Below are 18,098 nucleotides of genomic sequence, written 5' to 3'. Positions count from 1 at the left end.
GATGCCTGGCTGGGAACCGTTTACAACCAAAAGGAGTATACCTAGTGCTACACATAAAGTACCTAATACACTGAGCAAGCAGAATAAACACGGACACAATAAAATGTTATGGATATAGAAATGTTTATTTTGAAATTCATATAAATTTACAATTTTGAATCAAAAATAATTCGCAGATTCTGTAGATTATTTAGTGTGCTTTGCAGAATTTTATGCCCAGTAACATCCAAATTATGTTTTTTTTTTTTTTTTTTTTTTTTGCTTCTGTGACAGTGATCTGTTTTTAGATTTAGGGATTTAGAAAGGATTACAACTTCCTATATTAGTTTCTTATTCATTGTGAAAATCTGTCACTTTTGACCTATCCATGTTAATCAATTGTTGATTTTCTTCTGTCATCCCAGTTCTATAGTCCTTGCGCCTCCCAGGTGATAACCAACACTCATCTTCTCGATCTCTCGTCTTTGAATCTCGAACAATTTTCTACTCTGTCCTACTTCAATGGGTGCTGCATAATTTGAAGCAGATGCTTGGTAGATTTTCGGGTCATCGTTTTCCTTCTTTTGATAAGTCATCACAGAACAAGACGTGAAAGAATGTGACGAATTATAATATCATAATGATACTTTTACGCGATTTTGGAATAATTTCAAAATGCGTAATAACAAAAAATAAATAAATACATTCTTTGATATTTGCCATAAATACTGTATAAATCAATAGAATTTAGATAAGAAAATTTTAGAAAACCGTACATAGTACATGGTCCATTGCGTTTTTTTTTTTTTTTTTAAATTAATAAATATTTAACAGGCCGAGTATATAAAACCATTGAACACTGATTGTTGGTCCCGAATAACGGCTAGATAGGTGAGATCGCTAATAAACACCATAATTGCAAAGATTGAGAACATCTTTTACTACTACTTCACTTTATCGAGACTACAACATGCATTGAAATTGCTAAGAATACGTATAAGTCTGAAATTTTAATAGTATTTATAAAGTGAAAGGATCTTTTTGTGTTTCTAATGCGATGAAACAATATTATTGAGTGTAGTCAGAGTAACAACTGCTCCCTTTAATTCGCACAATTTTCAAACTACATACACAGAGTAATTATAAATTATTGAGGACGAAATAAAAATGAACATATAGTGATTTCTGTTTTGTTTCAGATGATAAGAGTAGCTGTAAAAGTTTGTGCTGACCTTGACTGAATATAGGTGACACTGTGATAAAAAATTAAGAAATCGTTTTTTCAAAGAATGCAGTGATTATCATCACATACCTTGATATGTTGTAGGATTATACACGCGATACCACAAATTGAATAGTGACAACTGAACATTTACTTCCAGCAACATGGGGCACCTCTACACTGGGGTTAATTAATCGGTACTACCCTCAGGAAAATTTTCCTGAATGTTTGATTGGCTTGCAACTCGATTCTCCAAAATTACACCACTGGATTTCTTTCTTTGGGATTTGTCAAAGACAGGATGTACACAACAAACGTTTGCAACATTGAAGAACTGAAAAACGAATTGGTGAAGTCAATGGAAGAATAACTGCTGAAATGCTCTGTAACACGTGATGCGAAATTGAATGTCGCCTGGATATTTTATGTGCTACACATGAAGTTCATATGGAATCCATTTAAAGTATAAAATATTTTCTTTAATGGCCTATTAAATGAAACAGCATTCATGTGAACACTTTACTTTTCTTTTTTATTTTTCCCCAAAATGTGCTCAATAATTTATAACCACCCTGTATATACAGCATATACAGGTTATAAGAATGTTTAATAATACAGTAATTATTTTAGTACTGTTTCAACTTCACACAAATCGATCATTTAAATCATAAGCAAAAATCAAGTTGCGAAATAAAATGATTTTTATTCACTGTAAAATTTCGATTGTAAATTGTACAGATTTTCACTCTGTTCATATTCAGGTCTTCAATGGTTTCTATTCTACAAGAACTACGGAAAAAACTTCGTTAATAGAATTCAATAATAAATTATTCTTGATCTTAATAACTGTAATAATAACAAATATGATAAGCATTAATTATTACGCCTTTGTGTCCTTTTTATCTTAATTTAAATTTAATTTGTATACTAGTACTTTTTATATATTAACAAGACTTATTATACTGGAAAATATGAATGCAGATATTTTCCAGTATAATAAGTCCTGTTAATACATAAAAAGTAGTAGTATACAAATTAAATTTAAATTAAGATAAGTATTGTTTATTGCTTATCATAATTTCTTCTTATTATTAATTAATACGTAAAAACAAACCATAAAATTTTATAAGAAACAAAAGCAAATTGGATTTTGTACAGAATATAGGCTGAATTTTGGCAATTACGAATGAATTAGATCCGAAACAAAATCAGCCAGACTGGATGAAGAAGAAACAAACGAATTTCCAATCGATATCAGCGGATAGGGTGTTAATCTGAAGTTCTGGTTGGTCGGAGATCAAATCTAAACAAGTAAATGCAGGAATTTTCCATAGCTATAACTCCCATCCCTCCCCATCTTTCGGCTAAAATAAAGAATTTCCCAAACCTAATTGAACCTAAACTGTAACTAGCGACTACGGACAAGAAAACTATTAGTTAACATTTTAAAAACTCTGATTTTCTTCTGACTTTACATAGAAATATTTTAATAGTGTTATTCGTTTTTGATAGAAAAATTGTTAAACTAATGGTAATTTATAAAATATTTTTTTAAAATAGATAATTAAACTTTTAGAATTAGGTGTATTTTTTATATTAATTTCTATTTTATAATATGCTTTATTTCTTGATAATGCAAATTTAAACAGAAAAATTTTTTTAAATTTTTGTCAAAAGTATATTTTAATCTGTATTTTGCCAACACGTAAAACGCATGAAAGATCAACGTCAACAAATATTTTTATAAACAAATAAATATCAATGAAATTTAAATAAATTATTTTGCGTTCTACAATCTATATATATAATCGAGGCGAGTTGATAATAATAATAATGATAATGATAATAATAATAATCTGTCTACATAATAATAATGTCTACAAAAAACAAGAAACATCACAATTACATAAAGCAGTAACTCTAGCAGACTCGAATAACACACCATTAAACTTACACTCACATCATATGGACACAACACAACATATAAAAAGCATAGACACCATTAAGCAATCGTGGGCTCGAAAGGCACTCCATGGCAGGCATCCTTACGATCTGGCCCAGGATTTTGTTGACAAAACTGCGTCAAACAGCTTGTTAGCTCAGGGATGCCTCTTTGGGGAGACGGAAGGATTTATGATTGCCATACAGGATCAGGTCATAAATACTAAAAACTACAGAAAACACATACTCAAAGATGCAACACTCACAAATGACATCATGCAGAAAATGTCACATCATGCCAGAAACTATACAACACATCACCTCTGGTTGCAAGCTCTTGGCACAGACAGATTATTTACACAGACATAACCAAGTAGCAAATATAATACACCAAGAGCTTGCAAAGAAACACAAATTAGCAGACATCCACGAACCATACTACAAATACATTCCACAGACAGTATTGGAAAACAACAGGCACAAAATGTACTACGACAGAGCCATAATCACAGATAAAACAATTTACCACAACAGACCAGACATCACACTCATTGACAAACACAATAAAATCACATACATTATAGACATATCCATTCCAAACACTCACAATATACAAAACACATGCACTGAAAAATTTAGCAAGTACGCAGAACTCGCCCAGGAAATAAGGCATCTGTGGAGGATGGATAGGGTGCTTATTGTACCTGTTGTTCTCTCCTCTACAGGTGTGATACCACACACACTACACAAAAGCCTGGGCACGTTAGCAATTGAATAGAAACACATACATCATAATACAGAAGGCCACTATATTGAATACATGTCATATTGTGAGAAAATTCCTGAATACACACACACACACTGATACACTTCTTTAATTTCTGTTTTGGTTACTATGCCTTGACTTTGGTCCGGCATAGTACTTAGCCACCGGTGTTAACCGAGTATATCTAACTTAACCCAACATAATAATAACCAGTGCAGAGCCCAAACGGTGAGGAGTTGAAAGTTGAAATTTGGTACACAGTTAGGGTACGTCACGAGGACGCACACTGAAAAGGGATTTTTCGAAATTCCTCCCCACAGGGGAGAGGGACAGGATTAAGTCTTGTCACTTAACACTTCCATCAACAATGGAAGTGTTAAGTAACAATGGAATTGTTAAGAGAAAGCGACGTGCAAGACGCAGATGCAGTTTTTTTAGTTTTTGCGGGAAAATCGAACATATTTTTAGAACCATCTAACAATTCTCTAATTAGTCTAGAAACAGGGGCACCCAATTCTTGCATTCTGTGAGAACGGGTAAGGTTAACTATAACGTAATAATTTTAATCTACTCTATCATTACTTTTGCCCGAGCAACGCCGGGCCTACCTGCTAGTAGTTTTATATAGTAGATTGATGTCATAATTTCTATAATTTCTAATGCTGGTTATTGTCTTATCTGTGGAGATAAAGTGTGGATTACATCTGCATAACTAGAGATGCATTATCGGAACGAGCATGCCGATATTCATAAGTATCGAGTATTAGTAACGAAAATATGATTATTCGTTAATTATGTGATTTTCATTGCGTGATAAATATGCAACTCAATATATAAAAGTTTGATAAAGTTAATTTATCTTGGATGATTAGTTGTTATATTTATGTAGCCAACGTAACGTAACATACAGAAACTAAATGCAAGCTAACAGATACAAAAGAGTATAACATGGACGTCGGTTAAATTACGTAGCGAACGTCGAACTTCTTTGTCTTATTGTAGTCACTTTCGGGTGAAAGGCTAGTGCTTCATCGGCTTTTAACGTGAATACGTCTTTAAATTTGCTTCCGTAGTGGGAGGCAATTCAGAAAACTGATGATAACAAAATCGGGGGATACAGTTTGGCATTCAGCTACATATCTATCATCTACATCCTAAATTCACTCGATAGTTAAAGGATCAAATAATTCATTACGTTGAGTGGGGACTATTCCATATATTGAAGGCTTAGATGTAAGTTTAATACAAAATTAAAATAACAAATATAGTATTATGCAGCATACATTGTGTGCTTAATGGTAAATTTCATACATAATAGACATCACATATATGATATTATGCTGCATATATAGTAGATTCAATTGTAAGTTTCATACAATATGGACCACATATATAGTATTATAAAGTATATATTATAAGCTTAACTATAAGTTTTATACAACATAGACAGCAGATGTATAGTATAATGCAGCATATATAATAAACCTGACTGTAATTTTAATAAAAAATGAACAGAACATTTAGTATTGTACAGCAAATATAGTAGGCTTAGTTATAAGATTCATACAAAATTCAGAATGCTTCTGCTCTCTCTGAAACCTGTATGCAGAATGCAGAAGTAGCTTGGACTGGAAAATTGTCTAATAGACAGGTTTCCAAGCTACTCATGCATTCTCCTCCAGCAGCATTTTTCAAAGATTTGTTGTTTTGTTTGTCCTCTGTATTTTCCCCGATATCCACGTTAGGAAATCGTATAAATGATCCATATATTACTTTTGATGAGATATTTCTTGACATCCATATATGTTATGCGATGTTAGCATTCCTTTCATTCTGTATAACGCTTACTTATTTGTGCAGTTTCCGATGTCACATCTTTTTCACACCTTCCATCAGATGCTATGAGGCTTCCCAGATAACGGTAGTTCACACCAATTCTAACCCATCCAGTGTTATTTTAGCCTGTCTTTCGTTTCGTCTTGAACAATTCATTTTGAACACGGTAACGTAAGTGTTGTCAAGTTTTTCTTATTGTAATCATGTTTTTTTTTTCTTTTTGAAATAATTAGAATAAATACTGTATTCGTAAATATTGTGCCGTCAAACATGCTTCATCATGGCTTAAAACCATCGCAATACAGAACAACTGAAAAGTGAAGCAGACTTTTATAAAGGGTCTGCAATTAAAATACACAGTAAAATTTCACTATAGAAAGTTCTCATATAAATTTTTGTCACAAATTTCTGTTTATCCAGAAACTCAACACTTGTAGAAATGAACCTGTAAATATCAGACAAATACTACAACAAACAAAAAACAAAAAAAAATGAAAATACCCAAAAGCCATTATAGCCGTCAACTGTTTACGCTTTTGTAATTTCATTTGATTTTAATTTTGGATATATTCGAATCTTAGTCTATTAATTCTATTAAAACACTAAATGTTCACATTTTATAAATTACTTCTTAAGAATAAATGCAATTACGTTGAATAGAGTTAATATAATAATTTTATTATTGGTTTATTATAAAAAGAAATCAATGATCATTGTGCAGATAACATCCCAATAAAATTTTGAATTAAAAAAAATTACAATTACAATTTATAATACAATTATTATTTATTCCAACTACATTTAATTTAATTTGTTCCTTTATAAATCAAGCACTAATCCAGTATCTTATATGATATTTTTAGTATTTTTCAAACTATTTATTTGATGTCTGTAGATTTAGACGGTAAAACAAGATCCTAAAAAGAAAAACAAATATGAAGAAATATTTAAGAATTTAAAAAAAATATTTTTAATATTATAAATTTCTTGCCGAATGATAAAGATTTGCGATTTTTTTGTAATGTTGCATTTCCAAATATAATCTCTTGTTATCACTTTTTAGAACTTGATTTTCGGAAATAATTCTATTTCTCTGAATTTTTATAAAATTAAATGTCAATATTAAAATAATTTTAGTAATTATATACAGTAAAACCTCTTTTTATGTAGCCACCTACGGGAATATACAAATTCCGGTCACACACCCAATTGGGACTTGATAGAATTTCATTTATATTAAAACTTACTGTATATAGTTTTAAGGAAAATTCAGAGTTGCTTCATAAGCGAGATAGCCACGTAATTGAGGTGACCCAAAAACAAGGTTTTGCTGTATATTTATTTCTTAGATTTTATAAATATAGTCAAATTTCGATTTAGAGCAACTATTTACGACTCTGCAATGGACTGTGGCGTTAAGCTGACAAATACAATAAAAAGTTCTACATAAGCTATTTAGAAGGACACTATATGGAGATTTGACTCCACTGTTTTTCTTTTTCTTTTTTTACTTACATCTTCCATTAAATTGTATAAATGACCTTCAACTTTGACCTTCTGTTTCAAAATTTCTACCAATTTCTTAAATAATTCTTTTTCGTTTGCTGTTTTTTAGGGGAAAGACATATTTAAATAATTTAATTCGAAGCGAAATAATAATTCTTTTCGATTTCAAAAATAAAAAAATCTCACCACAATTTAATTTATTATTTATAAAATTCTCAAACTTTAATTTATAGTAGTTTAATTGTTCCAAAACTATTTTGAGCGCATCATCAGCATCTCTTTTTGAATATTCTAAAAATCTTTTCTTAATTAAATATTTAATAAAATTAATAATTAAAATTGATTCTCAATCTAAATAATTAAAAAAAATTCGTTAGATTTTATTTTAGAATAATTTTAGTTTGCAAATAAAATGTTAAAAACAATTCTTAATAAATCCTTAACGTCTTTAATAATGTTTATATATTCAATTCCAAATCATATTCTATTCAAAAACAATTTTAGAATATAAAATCTGTCTTACAAACATATAAATAATTAACATTAATAGGATCAATTAATGATCCCAAAGGAACTTTTCAGATCGCATTAGAAATATACTGAAATTAGAAATGTAAATTTAGACCCCAAAATTCTAAAAATTATTCTAAATAAGCATTATATATAATATATGTAACATCATTTAAAGTAATTTCATAGATTCAATTGTATATAACTGATACCTTCACATAATACCTTAATAGTACTTGACAAGAATGATCTACAAAAGGCTGTGCGCTCCTAAAACAATTCAGCATTAGATGAGTTTCCTTGATAAGCAACAAAGTAAACAAGTTAATAACATAGTCTATTTAACAAAAAACCAACTATTTCATTGATTTACTTTGCTGCTGGCCAACAAAACGCACTAATTGTCTCAAAGTACTCAAAACCTTTATGAGATTATTGGCTATATGATATGGATTATTACGGTTTGCAGCCGTCCACAAGCCGTTAATCATAGCGATTAATGCTACACATCGATTCATAAGCACCAACTTTGGATCATAGATTAATGGGAAACTTCTTTGGACAGAATCACGATATACCGGTAATCTATTACAGAAAATAGAAACACCACCATAATCTCACATGGTGTGTTTCTATTTTAATTGTTTAAGTTTCTAACTGAGCTGTATAACTATTGGAATTCCCGCTGTTAAGTTTATTTTACTAATTATTTTATTATATTAATAACTAAAAACTGTAAAATATAAAATTAGTTATTTATAAATCTAAAAAATAAGAAGATACTTTTATCTCATCATAAGCTTCTTTCATTTCTAAGTAGCCGGTCCATAATATTAAAACAATATCGCTTCTTTGTTCGTGTTTGTGAGCTAAAAAATCTTTAAAAAAATTAAATTAACCTCCTTATAAGATAGATCATTTTAATGATAAAGATTTGGAATTAATTTTCTTACCAATTTCTTTTCTTAATTCATCAATATGTTTTTTAGATTTATCACTTGCAAGTTCAACGTTACAAGCTAATTTATAAATTTGTTTATTTTTTTCTTTAATTTCTGTTTGTAAAGATGCTTAAAATTTTTAAATATATTTAAATTTATCTACATTTTCTTATAAAAAATATTAAATATGTTTAAGTAGTAAATATTGAAAAAATAGTAATAAACTTGTTAATGTCTAACGGGGAATTTATATATTCGACACTAATTTTTAATTCTAAAAAATTTATTTTACAATCAATAAAAATAATTTAAGTTTTTTTACTTTTATGTTTGTAAAGGGTATGTAATTCCGACTGCATCTGTTGTAAATTATTCACTAATTGCATTGTTTCATCTATTAATTGACCTTTTATCCTAATAAATTAAATTATCAATATTCAGATATATAAAATATAATTAAAAATAAATTAAATTAAAATTAAATATTTAAAAGCACCATATTTTTAATTTTTAATTTATATTTTTCAATTGCTTCTTCTGAATATTTTATTTGGAATTCTTCCACTTTTTCTTCAGGATCATAATGATATTTAGTTGCTTTTAACATTTCAGTTTTATCCACAGAACTCGATTTATCGTAATTTACTTTCCAATTTTCTATATCAATATCTTGAACTGATTTATCGAAAGTTTTGAAACTTTTTTCTTCGTTAAGTATAAAATTTTTTGGGGTTTTGTATACTTTCTCGTCGATGTTATTAAATTCTTGCTCTTCTTGGTTATAAGATATTCCAAATTTTATATTTTTCATTTCATCTTCGTTACTTATATCCTTTCTGAAATTAGATAAATATGTTTAAATTTACTTATTTTAATTGCAAGATTACATACTTTTGAACTTATCTTGAATCTTCATTTGTAATACGAAGTTTATACATTGATATAACAATAACGCGATTATAATTCAGAGTTAATCAATGCTAACATTAAACTTCTTGAAGATAGCATCAGAAAAGTCAGAAAATATTCAAACTTGACTTTTTTAAAGTAAAAATTATTTCATAAATATTTTAAATATTTCATAACATATTTGTACTATCAATATTGTTTTCTTTTCGGCTGCCACGTGCTTCTGGCAGATATTTACAAAGATTACTTTCCCCTGTTGTACGGGGAAAGCCACTGATGCATTAATATTTTATTAGCGAAAGAGTGCAATATTCTTCTGCTTGACTTATATATTTTAATTATACAACAAAAACTACCAAACCACTGTAGTTGAACCCACACTGAGAAGAAATGCCAAATGGAATAACTTGGAACAAATCATTGGAAGTATTCTAATGCTCCCAATTTTTGTCCCAAATATCCCCAAATTTTCGTATACAATATCATGTAACATTGGTTGCGTAATTTAAAAAATTAAGAATATAGTATTCCATTTACTCTTCACACTTTGGATAAAGTGTGAAGAGTAAATGGAATACTATATTCTTAATTTTTTCCACGTCTGTAACGCCTAAATAGGGACCAGTTTGCCTTAAAAGACCTCCCGGAAGGCATCACCCTAGGCAGATCGCCCAAATGTTGCGTTGCCATAACTTAACAAAAACAACAAGAAAGAAAAATGGTATAGTCGAATGGGCATGTCAATTACGTTACCATAAACATCTGAAATCTCAAAACGTTAAAGATTTTACGTACTACAAAGTGTTACATTTCAATCCATACACCGCAAAGGTGTCCGAACGTAACACTACCTACTAATTTTTAATGTTATGAATCAATATATTATCAATTTGATTTTTGTAGACATTTTTGTAGACTTGACAGTTTCAGTGAGATTAAGGAAATTAGCGACATCAAACGGTAAACTGTTCCGTTAATCAATATCGTTGCAAGAGTACATTTGAAATACAAAATTTACAGGTTTCCTGTAGAAAAATTTAACAGAATGTATCTAAAATGTCAAAAGTCATTCAATAGTATTTGTGTCACTTTGTGCACTCTGGTATTGTATTCAGAAATAACATATTTCTACCGGACAGAACTCTAGAAGTCGTTATGAATAGAGGGGCTGTTGCCAAAACTAAGCAGGTGCAGCAGGTGCATAAGTTTAGAGCCCAAGACAAAGGGAGACCCTAGAATGAGATATCAAAAAATAATTCAGTGTTATATTTTCATTTTCAATTTTGCGCCGTGGTGACCGATTTCCGTAATGTTTTTAGTTAATGTTAAAAATTAACTGACTATTTTTACAGTATTTGTTTTTTCTTCCAAAAAGTAGGGGGGAGGTCAAAAATAAACTCTTGCATAGTCACATAAAAGGTTAGTTGCGCAAGGAGAAGAAATCTAGAATCATGTCCAGTAATGTTGACAATCTTTAGGAATTTTCTATAAATTTGAAAAAAATTATCTGTTAAACGGAAATATTGAGAATTTCAGAAAAGAATTGTTCTTTAGAAAATTTTTATTATATTTTATTCAATACAATAATATTTATTACAATAAAATTTAATAAATAAAAGACGAAATACTAAACTGAAATCGCAACAGCATACACAATGAAAATTGAGCGTAACCTCACTGTATACCGTAAATATTGAGACATTTTGAATTAGACACTACAATGTTGTAGCGCCTTTTACTGCCCTAGCGGACATTTTTGTAACTAAATCGTTTTGTTTTAAATAAAATTCCACAGAAGTCTTAATTTGGCCGAGTGGACTCCGGACTAAACACCGGAGTTCGATCGGAAGTTCGCGCCTCACTCGGACGAGCTGGCAGCAGGAGTTTTTTCCGGGTTTTCCTCCTTGCCAATGACGCCTGAATAGCGGCCAGCTTTCCCCAAGTCCTTCCGGAAGGCATTCCTATCTCCCCTTCTCGCGGTGGCCGTCTCCGAAAAGGCCGACTTTGGTCGCATCCGTGACCTCTCATCTGTCTTCTCGGATTGGCTGTCTTCTATAAGGCCGACTCTTCGGTCGCTGAGCGATCATTTTCTTGTTCTTCCGGAGTATAAGCGAAAAGCAATAGACTCCTCTATCAGCCAAAGGAAGGAAAGGAAGAAGTCTTAATTTAAAGTATGACGTCATTATGCTTATTTTCCGAGTTATATCTTTGCAAACTTTAATTACGAATTCCTTGTATTTGAAAAATAGTTTCAAGACGAAAATGGAAGATCGTGCGTCCGGTACATATAAATTACTTAAGGAAATTTTGGGAAATCTGTGTAATTGTTTGAGGAATTTCGGTCGTGGTTTCGCGCCTCGCTCGGAGGTCTGGCCACGTGAAGTTTTCCGGGTTTTCTCCACGTCTGTAACGCCTAAATAGGGACCAGTTTGCCTTAAAAGACCTCCCGGAAGGCATCATACTAGGCAGATCGCCCAAATGTTGCGTTGCCATAACTTAACAAAAACAACAAGAAAGAAAAATGGTATAGTCGAATGGGCATGTCAATTACGTTACCATAAACATCTGAAATCTCAAAACGTTAAAGATTTTACGTACTACGAAGTGTTACATTTTAATCCATACACCGCAAAGGTGTCCGAACGTAACACTATCTACTAATTTTTAATGTTATGAATCAATATATTATCAATTTGATTTTTTAAATTTTATATTGAGGACAATAAAGTCAAAGAGAAGATCCACAAACAGATGGATCAGATTAAAGAGGACGTGTAAAGATAGGAAATAAGTGAAAAATAGTTTAAAGTTGTGGAAAGTTTGGAAGGCTCCGCTCATCATGATTAAACAAAATATTAAGGCAACGAGATAATGAATTAATATATTGTGATAATTTTATAAATTTAATTAAGGATTTTAAAAATTTTAAATTCGACTTACTCTTTAAATTCGAATACTTCTGAAATTTGATCACTTCCAATAATTTTGATAATCGAGTCCAATCTTTCCTTTAAAACATTAATTTCTTCTTGATTATATTTCAAACTAATTTCAAGTTGTTCAGCTTTATTTTTCCAATATTTCGTTGAGAATTCGTTCTCATTTTCAAATGTGACTTCCAAATCTTCGCTAATACTTTTAATATTTTTAAATTCTTGATTCAAATCGCAAATTACTTCTTCTAATTCTGTTATGTTACCATCGACATATTGAAATGTTTCCATTTCTTCCATTTTGTGTTCCATAACTTTGAGTTCTTTTTTCAAAAATTCGATTTCTTCTTCTAATTCAAATATATAAATACCAATATATCCATTACTTTTTCTAATTCTTTTATTAATTTTTCTTTCTTTATTATGAAAATTTTCGATGGTTTTTAAAATTTATATATAATTTTTGCATTTCTATTATATTTTTTAAAATGTTCGAAATTATAGCTATTTTGTATAGGAGATTCTCATTAGTTTATTCTTGGAACAATGCAATATCTTTTAAAGAATATACCAATCACATTAGAGAATATTTCAAAAATCGATTTTCGGATATCCTTCACCAGCTATGTATTATTTTGGCACTGCATTAGAAAGAATATAAGATGTTTATTATCCCACCAAACTTCAAAACTCCATCCATAAATAAGTAATAAGTTTCCATTGTTGAAAACTATATTGATGGTATACAAGTAGAAATGAAAAAGAAGAAAATCATCATTAAGGGGAAAGTGATATATTTAACTGATAGAAATGGATAAGAAATCAAAAGAAAGCCAAGATTAAAGGTAATTTTTTAAATAAAACTATTTCAGTGTTAAAATAACGAAATAAATAAATAAATAAATATAGTATGCACCCTGAACTTCCTGTTTATTAGCAGTATTGTATTTAAATAAAATTATCCAATATTTTATTATAGTTTTGAATTTAATGTAAGTGGGACAACTTTATTGCTGATACAGTGTTATCTTTTCAAATAAATATCTTATTTATCCATCTTACAAAAAACGCCCTTTCAGAGTGATGTAAAAATGTGCAATTTTTGCAGTTAAAGCAACACTGATCTGATATTTACATATTTCACTTGCTTATCTGCTAACAGGGAATCTGATAACGGAGTTATAATGGTATCAGCATAAACTAATACAAGATATGAGACTGGATGCAATGTACTCTTTTGTCAGCAAATTAGACAACTAATTCGTTAAATATAGTAAGTAACCATGTGTTTAATATTCCTGATCAAAGTGCAGCCAGCGAAGGGGTTTCCTTCACCAATGAGAATATACAGTTTTCACACTTTCCATCTACGAGGCGTACCAGTTTTACTTATTTTTTAATAATAACAGAAGATAGATTAATAAGAATAGGAGATTTGACTGATAAACCCGCTTTTTACCCTTTTTTTTCTTTTTACTTGAACAAATTACAGTCTTACATTTATAAGTTGATTTAATTATTTTTCGTATCGATTTTACACATTTTACGCAGAATTAAAATTTCCAAAATTCGATATTCGACGAGAAATTTTGGACTTTGGAAATTAGCGTTTTGAAAATTTCTCCCATGATTTTCACTGGACCCTCAGCTAATTATAATAAAATTTATTAAATATTATAATAACTTTATGAGCTATATATGATTGGGGTATACATTTAGAATCAAGGAGTATTGGAGCAACAAGGATATATCAAATAAGAAAAAAATTGGATATTAGTATTTACAATATGCATGAAAATAAAGTTATGTCGGTTCAGATGTATAAACAAAGCGATTATTATACTCAAACATTGAAAGAACAAAGAAAATAAAAAAAATTCACCAGCAAGTTGTTTAACTTTCTCGGCAAAATCTGGTGGTGCCATCTGTTATCATATTTTACTAAAAACATTTTTTAAATTGTTAACTATTATAAAATGGCAAAAAGCTTAATTTTGAGAGTAAAGATGGTTTTTATAAAAAATTGTAAATGCCAATAAGCAGTAAAAATCAACATGAAGTCCGACATCGACTGGAAATACACACGACCCCCATTATCTCCCCACCTTCTCGACCTGTAATTACCAAATTTTAATATCGTCAATCCCCCTAATACACAAACTTTCCTGCAAAATTTCAGAAATGTTTGACAAAAATCACAGGAGTTATTAAGGATCGAACAGAGTGAATAAAGTCGTTTCATCACACAAACACTAACATCCATACATATTGAAATTATCTCCGAATTTTTTGCGTTTTTCGACGTTTCAAGGTATCCTAAGTCCAAAAATGCAAAAATATAGGGAAGAGTCATTTTTTTTCATCTATAAAACAGCCAGAAAAGTAAAACTTGATGTTTATAAGTTAATTAATTTTATTAATTAATGTAAATGTTAAATGTAAATGTGAAAAAAATTATAAATGCTAATAACGAACTTAAATAATTTTAATAAACTCCCTCGACCTTTAATAATTTTTGGTTAATGTTACCTATGGTTCCAAAAGGGCGGCTCGTCTGATTCCAGCAAGGAAACAGTGGGGACACACGTTCTAACCTAACAGTGAAGATCCTTCTTACTCGTCACGTGATCTTTACAAATGTTCCGTCCCGAGTTGTCCTTTACGCCTCGAGATTGCCCGTTAAATGGTCCGTGGAAAGTCACACCTCCACACTCAATAATTAGTTATATACAGTTTATTTACAAATATTTACAAAGATGTACACTATGCAATAACATTACGTACGCTAATGTATCGAAGCTGTGATGCCGCACGTCGACTTGTCTGGCCGGGGAACACGAGTCACTTTTCCGGAGATGGCTTAACCGCGTGGCCGTCCGTCTCTACACCAACCTTTTTTCAGAGGACTTTCCAAGAGGAGAACACTCTCTCTATACGCCTCAAAGGTCTACCTAGTGTTAGAGACCACCACGTATCCGGTCTCTCGCCCTTTCTCCTCGTTTTTCTGCCACCCTTCCAATTTAAGGGATTCTGCTACTACCTCCTGCGACCAATCAGTTCCTTCCCTTTCTTAGAGCCTTCAAAGGCGTCCGCCCTATTTCCCGCCGACGTAGCTTACATTTGCGTCCGCGCTTTATTTACATTTATTTTCCTAAGCTGGCCGGCACGTGGCCAACACATTGACCCTTAAGTGGAGACGCTACACCTTTGATCGTTCCGGCCGTTTATGGCCCCGGCTCCAGGTGGGAGCAATTATCTCAGTCGGGCGGTTTCTTAGACTCAGGCATCCAAAGGCGACCTTTACACTAACCTAACCTATTCTAATAATTTTGTTGGTAATAATTATGGTAATTTATTAGAATAGGTTAGGTTAGGTAAGAACGTCCCCACTGTTTCCCTTCTTCTATTAGCTGGAATCAGAGACGATCCGCCATCTTGGAACCATAGGTAACATTAACCTAATATTTTATTTTACAAATACATTTAATAGGAATTTAGATATTTCGATGCTTTTACTGTGAATGTAATTGCTAATCTGCTTTTGCAAATGGATTATCGGATTTTTTCTTGAATGAAGTTTGAACCAAACTTCATTCAAGAAAAGATACGATAATTCATTTGAAATTGCAGCTTGGCAAAGTATTGGTTTGATCCTTTAAAGATTTATAATAAGAATATTTTTTATTCTGTAAAAAATTAATTCTTTTAGCAAAAAAATATATTATTTAGTAAAATGGTACTATTTACCTATAATTTCGCTGCATTATTATCTATTTCATTTATTTATTTTGTAATTATTATTATTATTGTTGTTATAAAAAAAGCAAAAAAGGCTTAATTTTGAGGTTACAGATAAGTTTTTTAAAAAACATTGTAAATGCCACTAACAGTAAAAATTTTTGTTAAGTTCGATTACGCCTATTTAGATATAATTCGATATTGGATATTAGCAACAACAACCACATTGACTCTCAATAAGATGCAAGTGTAAAGCTATGGGAATTAGACCCGATTCCGATTTGCATCTGCAAAGCTTATCACGTACGAATGATGTTGATCGTTATATACCTGCCTCTATCTTTAACAGCTGACTGATAAATTAATCGATATTTACCTACCATGCCGATCTTATTGTTGTAATTTTCGCGTATGAAATAAAAGAAAATTAGCTCAGTGCACTTACCAGTTGTTCTTAATTATTTAGAATTTTTAAACGCATTACTAATCAAAGAAAATTTTCACTTGAGCACAGAACATGTCCTTTACCAATGGAAGATATGTGAAATAGATATAGCATGCTTTTAATTTAATCCAGATTATTACTAAACGCTTATTGCTGTCTACATAAATAAACGAATAGCAAACAAAAGTGCAATGTATTTGTTTGATTTAATCTCTCAGTCTTGAAATTGTATCTAGAAACGAATGGATTTTTAATTTGGTAAATAGTACCAAAGTTAATAGAATTTTCATCGATTAGACTTTCAAATTGATTCCAAATAATTCCTATATTCTTCGGTCAAAGTAAAATAATCACGTTTCAGTTTACATAACTAAATTTCAATCGTATATAATATTTAATAATTGAAACGATATAAATTCATTTTATCTATAATTGCGTTTACCAAATTAAAAATTCATTCGTTTTCAGATGCAATTTCAAGACTGAGAGATTAAATCAAACAAATACATTGCACTTTTGTTTACTGTTCGTTTATTTATGTAGACAGTAATAGTTTAGTAATATTCTGGATTAAATTAAAAGCATGTTATATCTATTTCACATATCTTCCTTTGGTAAAGAACATGTCCTGTGCTCAAGTAAAAATATTCTTTGATTAAAAATGCGTTTACAAATTCTAAATAATTAAGAACAACTGAGCTAATTTTTTTTATTTGATTTTGTACTTCGAATAAAAATTTATGAATATTTTAAAATTTATTCTTCGATAAATAAGTTTATGTTATTTCGAATGAAAATTGATTTGAAGTTGTATAAGATTATTGATCGATTCTAAGCACAAATCTGTAAAATGTAATTTTGTTATATCTTTATTGATTACATGTCTACCAACTATCTTCTTGTCCCTTTTTCTCTTATCTAATTAATTCTTTAATTACTGTTAAAATTCCAGTTATTTTAGGGGTTATCACAATAAGAAATTTGATCATTATTTTATTATAACACTATCCATTGTAATATACAGTACATCATTTAACTCCGACATCTGAAATGCATTTCGGCGCTTTTTGCTGTGCCGAAATGAATTTTAGATGCATATAGTTAACGTGGTTCTATTTCTCTTACAATTTTCATGTCTGGTCTCGACTTTCATCTGTCTAACTCCGTTCTAGAGATTAAGGAAAGACAGAGACGAACGGACCAGGGTCTACAGTTTTTTCGCCCTTCAGTAACCGAGTGGATAAAATCACCGAACAAAGGTCGTGCGTTTGGGCATTGCCAACGGTCTGCCACGCGAAATTCTCGGGGTTTTCTTCGAGTTAGTAACGCCTAAATTGGGGCCAGCTTTACATAAAATTTTTTCCGGGATGCA

General features: G+C 30.5%; 2 protein-coding genes across 3 annotated transcripts in view; one reads left to right on the top strand and one right to left on the bottom strand.

Annotated features, from left to right (window-relative positions):
- Nucleotides 1-18,098, top strand: part of LOC136983079 (cytochrome P450 3A9-like) — a 52,075-nt gene that overhangs the window by 21,782 nt on the left and 12,195 nt on the right. The window lies entirely within an intron of this gene.
- Nucleotides 6,582-9,105, bottom strand: LOC136983021 (uncharacterized). 2 transcript variants are annotated; one of them, XM_067279630.1, is made up of 7 exons: nt 9,024-9,105; nt 8,714-8,830; nt 8,544-8,638; nt 7,437-7,554; nt 7,260-7,348; nt 6,736-6,837; nt 6,582-6,661 (listed from the first exon to the last, which is right to left on the bottom strand). In XM_067279630.1, exons 1-7 carry the CDS (start codon nt 9,085-9,087, stop codon nt 6,623-6,625), a joined length of 624 nt encoding a protein of 207 aa, XP_067135731.1. In that variant the 5' UTR covers nt 9,088-9,105; the 3' UTR covers nt 6,582-6,622. The 2 variants fall into 2 exon arrangements, with proteins under 2 accessions (XP_067135731.1, XP_067135732.1); XM_067279631.1 differs by having other exon boundaries at nt 8,714-8,779.

This window comes from Centruroides vittatus, unplaced genomic scaffold (genome assembly GCF_030686945.1).
Source record: "Centruroides vittatus isolate TY-2023 unplaced genomic scaffold, ASM3068694v2 contig_875, whole genome shotgun sequence".
Lineage (NCBI taxonomy): Eukaryota > Metazoa > Arthropoda > Arachnida > Scorpiones > Buthidae > Centruroides > Centruroides vittatus.
This window is presented reverse-complemented; position numbering and strand designations above follow the sequence as displayed.